The 10,080-nt window shown below is 43.6% G+C and overlaps 1 protein-coding gene across 2 annotated transcripts in view; it reads right to left on the bottom strand.

Annotated features, from left to right (window-relative positions):
- Window positions 1–350: 350 nt before the first annotated feature.
- The window catches only part of castor2 (cytosolic arginine sensor for mTORC1 subunit 2), a 32,883-nt gene continuing 23,153 nt past the window's right edge, over window positions 351–10,080 (bottom strand). Inside the window, exons 6-9 of one of the 2 annotated variants that reach the window (XM_080508616.1) lie at window positions 9,753–9,863; window positions 6,017–6,099; window positions 3,175–3,269; window positions 351–2,322 (exon numbers count right to left, since the gene is read on the bottom strand). In XM_080508616.1, coding sequence (XP_080364742.1) covers window positions 2,260–2,322; window positions 3,175–3,269; window positions 6,017–6,099; window positions 9,753–9,863 — 352 coding nt within the window. In that variant the 3' untranslated portion in view covers window positions 351–2,259. Of the gene's footprint in view, window positions 2,323–3,174; window positions 3,270–6,016; window positions 6,100–6,754; window positions 7,914–9,752; window positions 9,864–10,080 lie in introns of those variants that run through there. The other variant, XM_080508617.1, reaches the window with a different exon arrangement.

Genomic DNA, 10,080 nt, shown 5'->3' with positions numbered 1-10,080 from the left:
CTGAGGGTCTCCCAAAAAAATTCTGTCCACACCTCACTATGAACACGGCTCAACATGAGGCTTCAGGACATTTAGTACACGCCAGGCCTTCAGGGGTGCTGTGACTCACCAAATACACCAAAAATGCAGAAGAAGACAGAGCACATAGAAATTCAGAAGTCATAAACCTCTATATAACTCTCATTCTATAGGTCTATGCTCCTGCTCCTCCTGCTGCCACGGTCAGGAGCTTCAGCTCCACCAGAGCTTGTCGTCCCTGATTGTTGTGGTTATTAGATGAGATTTGCAGACCGCAGTGGGGGAAGAGGATGTTATCCCCCCCCCCCCCCCCCCCCCCCACAGATGATCATTCTAGCTGTCCACACCCCTGGGGGTTTGAACAACATGAGCCAGGGTTTTAGAATTTTCCCACTCTGGGAGCAGTGTTTAAAAAAAAAAAAAGTTTTTGTGCTTTTGTAACAGCCTCATGTGGATGACATTAACTGGCATGGTTGTGTGGACGGTCCATGACACTCTCTTTACCAGCAGCTCGGTGTCCACTCTACAGTAGCATAGCATTGCGAGACACTATGCTAATATACTCTGAGAGGCTGGTGGATGTGACGTAGCATCGACACGGAGGCCGGTGGAGGTCGTTCATGGCAACACATGGCCTTCACATATTGTTTATCTATGAACTATCTATGAATTAGGCTTTGTGCTATTTAATGAGTACTCATATTAGTATTGTTAAGTAACTAAAGGTTAGTACTCATACTTTAAAAAATGGTGTCTGTGCATCTCTGGTAGTAAACATAATAATAATAACAATGCATTGTTATATATAGCGCTTTTCTAGACACTCAAAGATGCTTTACATTGCATTATTCATTTATTCCATACTGGATGGTGATAAACTACATGTGTAGTCACAGCTGCCCCGGGGCAGACTGATGGAAGCGAGGCTGCCAATTTGCGCCATCGGCCCATCCGACCACCACCAACCACTCACTCTCGCACTACATTCACACAGGCAGTTCAGGGTTCAGCGTCTTGCCCAAGGACACTTCGGCATGTGGACAGGCAGAGATGGGATCGAACCTGCAACCTTCCGATTGGGAGACGACCCAACGACCCAGCCAAACATGGTGATTAGCACTGAAGCCTCGCAGCAGAAAGGCTCCTGGTTCCAATTTCTTTTGGAGCCTCACGTTTAGAAAACTAACACGCGTAGCTTCCACAAAAATTCTGATTAACATTTTATTGCACTACTTTCAAAAACGTGTTTTGTTTTTAATCAAACCTGTGGATTTGTTGATAAAATGTTTGACCTAGATTTATTTTAGGTGGAGTATAAAGGTTTTTTTTTTACCATTTGTGACTCTGCATCATCAAAATGTTTGATTAATTTGTCAAATTTAACATTAATTAGGCCGTTAAGCACAAACTAAAGCATGAACGCTGCAAAAAAAGAGTTTGAAGCAGGAAAAGACTGATGAAGCTGCTCGCAGTGTGAAAGCAAACAAACATATCAAAGCACCCAAAAGACAAACTAATTCACTTCATGTTTCAACAAAGCACAGATCAGATTTTAACGGTCAGATCGTCAAACAAACAAACAAACAAAAAAAAAGACGCCGTCTAGTCAGACTTTCATCAAAAACTGAAGAGTTTCCAGACAAAAGGCCTCAAACATGTTGGCACAAAGAAAAATAACCTGTGGAAAAAAACAACTGGAGAGGCTGATAAATATATATAGATAATATAGAACATTTTGTTTAAAGAGTACATTCGTCATCCTTCCACGAGAGGGATCATGTAACTTTGGGCCCGTTTCCACAGCAATGATTTCAAGTGACAATGCTCAAGTTTTGTAGCATTCTGTTCATGACAACGGAGCTCAGAATGCCCGACTTTCTGGAAACAGTCGGGGCGCCTCTCCTTCGAGACAGCGATAATAACTGGTTGTAGCAACTAGTTGCTCTGCACATGCTCAGTAGCAGAAAAACGCGCGTTTTGACTTGAAACGTTGTCGATTAAATGACACAGTGTGGTGCTGGTGAAGGTCGGGGAGCGGGAAGAAGCTTCAGAGAGGAAAACTATTTTTACCGTTTGGACATCTAATGCAAAAAACAACCAGATGGGGCAGTAGAGAGCTACAAGTAGGGCATCAAGAGAGCCTCCAGTGGGGGCAGTAAAGCGACCCTCCCCCTCCTGAACCAGCTCCGGGCACTTGTTGAAATGTTTGAACCAAATGTGTCTGGTGTTTGTGGTCATCCTTCACTGCGCTGCGGTCTCCGTCCTCAGAGCTCCGATCACACTCTGGATGTTCTCCTCAGGAACCTGCACAAGACACACACATTTAAAAAGCCTGCCACGTGGACGTGTTCTACCTGTGACGAGGAAGTGTTGAAACCCTTTTTACCGTTCCAAGTATAAAACACCATCCTTTTACTGTAAAACAGAGTCAAAGTGTCCATTTCAATAAAAAAACAATACAAACCTGGATAAATGTAAAAACTGCTGAGCTTCTGTGCTCATTGGTTCCTCAAAATCAACTTCAAGTTGAACTCATTCAACTTATAACACTAAGACACACCCCTTCTGCAATACCTTGAAAGCACGCCCCTTTTAAATACCGCTAAGACACACCCCCTTCTTTAATACCATGAAGACATGCACCTTTTAAATATCAAGACACGCCCCCTCTGTAATACTATGAAGACATATTCTTTTAAATACCACGAAAACACCCCCTTCTTTAATACCATGAAGACATGCACCTTTTAAATATCAAGACACGCCCCCTCTGTAATACTATGAAGACATATTCTTTTAAATACCACTAAAACACCCCTTCTGTAATACCATGAAGACACGCCCCTTCTGTAATACCATGAAGACACGCCCCTTCTGTAATACCATGAAGACACGCCCCTTCCTGTAAAAACATGACAATACACTCCTTTTAAATACCACCAAGAGTTGGCCCTTCTTGTAATATCACAGGGACATGCCCTTGTCTTTAATACCACAAGACAAACCCATTTTCCTTCGTATCATCACATCAGATTTTGGAGTTTTTAAAAGGACTATAATTAGTTATTTTTGTTTTTTGTCCCTTGAAATAAACAATGAGTTTTATGTGGGTCAAAGTTCACTTTGACATGAGGAGTTTCTCAGCAGGATTCTTACCAGAGCGTGGTCGAACTTGAAGGTACTAATGTAGTAAGCAGGAATGTCAGCCATGGCCAGAGGTTCGGATATCTGAGCCACGATGCCACACTCATCTGTAACCACAAACACAACACATTCCTCAGTGATCTGATTACTCTTAACGGCTGAGTCATCACGGACATACCTCAATTCAACAATTCCCCTTTGGGTTTTTTTTTTTTAATGAATAATTATGTTAATCACTATACTATTTCCATCTCCTCAGAACTGTGAGTGTTAAAAAGTAATTAGTTTCTTTTTCTTGAAACCAAGACCATTATTTTTTATGGAGTCTTTACCTCCAAACCATTTCTGTGAGGAGCAGAGTGACGCACTCATTTCTGGTCTGAAATTTAGCCTCTTTGTGCAAATTTTAACAGGTTTGAGCACCGAGACAGTTTGAGAAGGGCCCCTTCTTTACAGAGGGAAGTTTATATATATTTATTCATTATATACACTCATTAGTTCAGGACGACGGTGAAACTTCTCCGACTTGTGTCCGGCTCTTCTATCACACAGAAACAATTTCAAGTCAAACGCAACATTTTTGCAGCGTTTTGGGAACGCATTTGAATGTAAAGTGGTTCATTTCCAAATGTCTCCCTCAGAGATTCCAGTGGAAGCGAACGACGTCACCACACATGTAGTGTCACTAAGTAAGCTTAAGCTATGCTAGGTGGCGACATTGTTCACCAGTGCAGCAGGAAACAAGCGGCACAAAGACTGAAAAGTATGTTTACTTTTCAGGAGGAAGAATGACAACAGGGCAACTGGCAATACTTGTAAAGTGGATGTTTGATCAATACAACCTAGGGCTGGGCAAAAAAAATTGATTTCATTGATTTATCGAAAACCAGATTCTGTGTCCAGAGATCGGGTCGTCGAGTCCCCTGCCGTCGACTGCCACCCAATCCACACTGCACCCGACCCCTACGGCAGCCTCTGTGGATGGTGGGCACACAGGAGGAGCCGGGGGCCGGAGGGGGTCCGGTTTGGGGACCACAGAATCTCATCTCTGCTATTTGCGGATGATGTGGTTCTGTTGGCCCCATCAAGCCTGGATCTCCAGCGTGCACTGACACGGTTCTCAGCCGAGTGTGAAGCAGCTGGGATGAAGATCAGCACCTCTAAATCCGAGGCCATGGTTCTCGACCGGAAAAAGGTGGCTTGCCCCCTCCAGGTCGGTGGAGTGCCCTTGTCCCAAGTGGAGGAGTTCAAGTATCTTGGGGTCTTGTTCACGAGTGGGGGAAAGATGGAGTGTGAGATTGACAGGCGGATCGGTGCAGCGTCTGCAGTTATGTGGACGTTGTATCGGTCCGTCGTGGTGAAGAAGGAGCTGAGCCAAAAAGCGAAGCTCTCGATTTACCGGTCGATCTTCGTTCCTACCCTCACCTATGGTCATGAACTATGGGTCTATTGGATACAAGCGGCTGAAATGAGCTTCCTCCGTAGGGTGGCTGGGCGCACCCTTAAAGATAGGGTGAGGAGCTCAGTCACCCTTAGCGATAGGGTGAGGAGCTCAGTCACCCTTAGAGATAGGGGGAGGAGCTCAGTCACCCTTAGAGATAGGGGGAGGAGCTCAGTCACCCTTAGAGATAGGGTGAGGAGCTCAGTCACCCTTAAAGACAGGGTGAGGAGCTCAGTCACCCTTAGAGATAGGGGGAGGAGCTCAGTCACCAGGGAGGAGCTCGGAGTAGAGCCACTGCTCCTCCACTTACAGAGGAACCAGCTTGGCTCGGGCATCTATTTCGGATGCCCCCCGGACGCCTCCCTAGGGAGGTGTTCCGGGCATGTCCCTCCGGTAGGAGGCCTCGGGGGAGACCTTGGACACGCTGGAGGGACTATGTCTCTCGGCTGGCCTGGGAACACCTTGGGGTGCCACCAGAAGAGCTGGAGGAAGTGTCTGGGGTGAGGGAAGTCTGGGCAACTCTGCTCGGACTGCTGTCTCCATGACCCGGCCCCGGAAAAGCTGCAGAAAATGGATGGATGGATGGATTTATCGAATTTGTAGCTAAAAAACATGTTTTATTTTGCACCCACCCCCCTCCACAGTTTTCGTCATTTTTCACATTCTGTTTCGCCATTCCTTGTGGGTTTCTGTGGTTACTGTTGCTCTTTAGCTCAAACCTGAGTAAAAGCTTGAATTTATTGAATGATGGACTTGCATCAATGCACTTTTGACAATATATCTGATGCCTGCAGTTATTTTTAAGGGCACTGAGAATTTTTCTTGACTTGAATTTTTCTTTAAAAAAAATTAAGATTTTTTTTTTTGGTCAAATCACCCAGCATTAAAACTATCAACATGCGGAAACATTCTCACACAGCAACAACAACTTTGAATGAATGTCTCATTTTCGTCGGAGTGAATCTCAGTCCACCATCAACGTTAGCATGTCCTCTGCAGGTTTTATTTCCAAATGAGAATCAATAAAGAACCGGATTGTTAAACAAAATCCAAGAGAGAATCGGAATTGTAAAGATCTTATTATCATCGCTAGTTTAGGGCGTCCATTTACATGCAACAGTGCTTAGGGCCTGAAAATGCAACTTTTTGAAAACCTTCCATCGCCAGGTATATGGGCAAAAACACTTTCTGAAAACACTCTTGCTGATCAGACAGAATCGCTGCTCCTAGTTGTGGTGGGGTGTAAACAGGGCTTGAATGAGACAGGTTTTAACAGGATAGCAACAAAAGCTTTTACACACAATAACAACTGAACAACAATCATCAATAATGGATCATTTATAAAATCGTAGGTACGAAATCCTCTGAAAGTAGGTTTGTATGTGAGAAAAGTGAAAAACAAATGAAAGTCACCGAATCCTAAAGGCTGCCCGCCGATTCGAACCATTTTCCAAAGTTCGCCAGACGCACTGGTGAAGAGGACGTTGTTTGGAAACCTGCAGGAGAAAATATATCAAGAAAAGAGCAATTAACAGGTGAAAGTACTTATTTCTTACCATAAAAAGAATAGACAGGAACTATCTAGTATGACATTTTTAGTGGTTATTTATATTTTACAAATGTGTCTTTTATATTTTTTTGTGTATTTTAAACTTTTTATAGCCACAGAGACGCTGATTCGACACAGAGAGCAGCAGCAGCCTCGTCTTCACTCCAGATAAATCTTAAAAGCTGTGAACACCTAAATCAGTGACACTTTCGTTCTATACAGTAAAATCTCATTTATTGTGTACACACATGAAGCAGGAGCTAAATCACTGGGCTCACGTGCAGCATTCTGCTCCATTCTTTGACATTGTGTCTGTTGGGTTTTATGGTTGGTTATTAGCATTAAAATTACTGTAAGTAATGGATTACTGAAAGTAATGAATCATTGGTAGTAATTTCTGAAAAAATTTAATTATTAATGGCAGTAAACTGTAATTTACTCATTAAAAACTCCTGGAGTAATTGAGCAGTTACTTAAAAGTTAAAAATAATTTATTAATGAAAAATTGTTAATTTGAATAAATTGATTAGTTATCAAATAATAATGAAATTGGGGCACCACCAGCTAAACTGGGAATATCTAATACCAAAACATTAGTCTCTTTTGTAAAAAGGGTTATTTAAGTTAATATTCCTGTGCAAAATATAACAATCTTAAATAAAAGGGAAGGTGTGAGATTCGAGCACAGACTGTTACAAACCAGTGAATTTTCAACAATAAATACACAATAATTACCAGGAATCGATCAATTCTGCTAACAGGCGTTTATTCACAAAAATGCATTAATTCATAACTAATTCAGAAATTATTTCACAATCAAGTAACAAACGTCACCTAACACAGAGATCTAATCTCCTAAACAGCAAACACTATGTACAAAGAGGGTGTGTGTGTGTGTGAGTGGGGGTGTAATGACCACGAGTGTCCACCAGGTGGCGGCGGACCTTGGAGGGTCAGTGTCAGTGGGTGTAATGATCTCGAAAGACACCAGAGGGAGGCAGGCATCTGGTTCGGGGCGATGGCCGGGACGTCCACTGGGGGCGTGCAGTGGGATGCGGAGGGAGAGCGCAATGACTCAATGTGACCACCAGGAGGGCATAAAGAGAGATTGCGATGACCCTCGCAGCCACTGGAGGCGCTCCACTTGCTCTTTCTGGGAGCGCGGCGGTTGCTCAGCGACCAGATAAACAAGACGCTCGTCGTATGCCTGCGCGTGGGACACTCGGAGCAAGTGGTCTCACCGAGGCCGAATCATTACTGTAACGCCGGAGTTTAACTGGATGTTGAGACATACATATGCGTATCATGGCGGTACAAGTTAGCACTTCGGATGCTAAATGTGGCTATATGGAGAGCTTATCTAGATTAGTTCACACGCGGGATAAGCACGCACAGGGTTAATGAAGGGGAGGGAGAGAGGGGGCGGGGGAGAGGGGGAGGGAGAGAGAGAGAGAGAGAGAGAGAGAGAGAGAGAGAGAGAGAGAGAGAGAGAGAGAGGAGGAAAATTCTGGCGAGGCTCGATTCCGAGACTCAGTTCTCCACACAGAGATCCAGTGGGCCGGAAACTCAACTGGAACTGCTGTTCTGAGGTGGAAAACCAGAGTCCCGAACTTGCGATGGTGCGTGTGAATGCGTGTACACAACAGATGCTCATCAGCGGCACATGAAACACAATTGCAGGTGAGCTTCCGCTAATCTTGCAGCGCTGCCCAGACAAAAGCTCTCTTACGGTTCCGTTGCGTTGTGTGGTCCAGCTCACGTCTGGCTCCCAGGATCCACAAAAAAAGAAAAAGGGAAAAAGAAAAAGGATAGTCCAAACAGTGTGTTCTGCTCACCAGTTTGACCAAGTTTGCATTTCGGACACCTGCAGTCAAGTTCGAGTTGCTTGAAGAAGAACATGGATTCCGGGCCCAACATGTCTTAAATAAAACCAGACGACTTTCACTTGGACCAAACACCAAGTTCGTAATTATGTAAATGCAAAAAACAACGCTACAAAATAGGCATAGAGTCTCAAGTAAAACCTCTGATGAAGGGACGCCCAAAAGGGCAAGTGTCCCCTAATGACAGGTGTCCTCTCTTCAGAGGGACCGGTCATTAGGATACATTGTAGGACTAACTGATATTGAACGAACCAAACATCACAGCACGTAACTGAATCAATACAAAGATGTATACAATATAGATACACATGTATATAAGATGTATACAAAATAATGATTAAATAAGATTGAATGTACTTCAGGGACCACATACAGTTTAGTTTCATCCTGAGTGACCAGACTGGTAAAATATTGCTATAATAACCTTTAAATTTACACTTCTAATTTTTCTTTGCTGTGTGTCACAGTGTATGGAATGAAATTGTCTATATTTTTACAAGCTCAAACAGTTTGTACTGAAAATGATTACAATCTCAACATAATGTCGTTTTTAATGAAACTTTCTGGTGCAAAATACAATGAAATGTAAAAAAAACTTGTATTAATCCTCTATAAGAGATTGGAGCCTCTTGGTGGGTTTTGGCCCACTGTCCTTACGTTCTCTGTTGTTGAAGGAAAGTGAAACTTTCCTGACGCATGACGTATAAATTGTCATCCAGTGCACGAGGCCAGTGCACTAGGCTCCACCCCTCTGAGGTCAAACACGCAATCTGTACACCGACTGCTCATGTTCAAGAGCGACTGGACGCTTGTGCGAAGAGATCCTCCGTCTTCCCATCTGAACAATCACAATTTAAAAGCAGAGCCAGAGGCTCAGAACTCCTGAAGTGAAACTACTTGAGGAAAGGTGGAGAATATCGGGCAGCAGAAGTGGAGATATTTTCTGGATTGGTACATTATGTTTTATGGAATATTAAGGAAGTGAACCAGGAGTGGACTATAAATGCAATCATGTATCACCCGCCGCGGCCTTAATATTCTAATAATCCGGTCCAGCCCAAGTATTTTGAGCGTTTCAGTGTCTCTCTGCTTGAAATGTTCCAGGAAAACCTGACCGTTGTCCTCGTCAGGCAGGTTGTCACTCATTAAGGTGTGTTAACAGTTAAATATGTGTCGGCGCACAGCGACATGTCGGCCAGTACAGGGTGTCACTCCTCACAGGTTCTACTGTATATTGAATTCAATGACATGAAATTAAACGTGATTAAATATCGAATAATTGTCTTGTAGTCACTTTATTTCGAATATATCGATACCTTAAACTGTTACATATACAGAGAAAAGTGACATGAGCCATTTATAGTTTCAATTTAGATAAATGTCAGGCTCCTGACACTGAGTGAGAATATAAAATGATTATTATGGAAGCTTGAAGACAAAGGAGGGATAATTATGAATAGCGCTGCAGGTTTCTTTACTCTGTGTGTGTGTGTGTGTGTGTGTGTGTGTGTGTGTGTGTGTGTGTGTGTGTGTGTGTGTGTGTGTGTGTGTGTGTGTGTGTGTGTGTGTGTGTGTGTGTGTGTGTTTTCAGCTCAGCAGATGACCATGACTTCAGGACATCGTGTTCGTCCTCCCGCCCGGCTGTCGCTTAGCAACAAAGAGCCTTTATAACACCCCCCCAACCCCAGGTCCCCTCCTCCACCTCCTCCAGCCCCACCTGCGGGTCATCTGCTCATCCATGACCAGAGAGATGTAGCCCTCAATCAGGGAAAAGGAGAAGAAGCGGATGTGGTTTGAGTCTTCGCCGCTCGCTCCGGACTCTTTCGACCTAGAAGGAGAAGAAATTGAAGTTCACTTGTCATCCGGCCACACAACTTGACCGTTCAAACAAAAATATGAGCATTTTGAAATGTTGGTCGCTTCAGTGCTGTTCAAAGCTACAAACTCTCAGGCCTCGTTTATACGATGTGAAAATGCTAAATTGTCGTAGCGCTGCTCCGAATCACTGATAACACAACTTTCTGGAAACGACAATTTTGTAAAAA

This window comes from Blennius ocellaris (genome assembly GCF_963422515.1).
Source record: "Blennius ocellaris genome assembly, chromosome: 14".
NCBI lineage: Eukaryota > Metazoa > Chordata > Actinopteri > Blenniiformes > Blenniidae > Blennius > Blennius ocellaris.
Note: the sequence above shows the minus strand (reverse complement) of the source record. Positions and strands in the feature narration are given on the sequence as shown.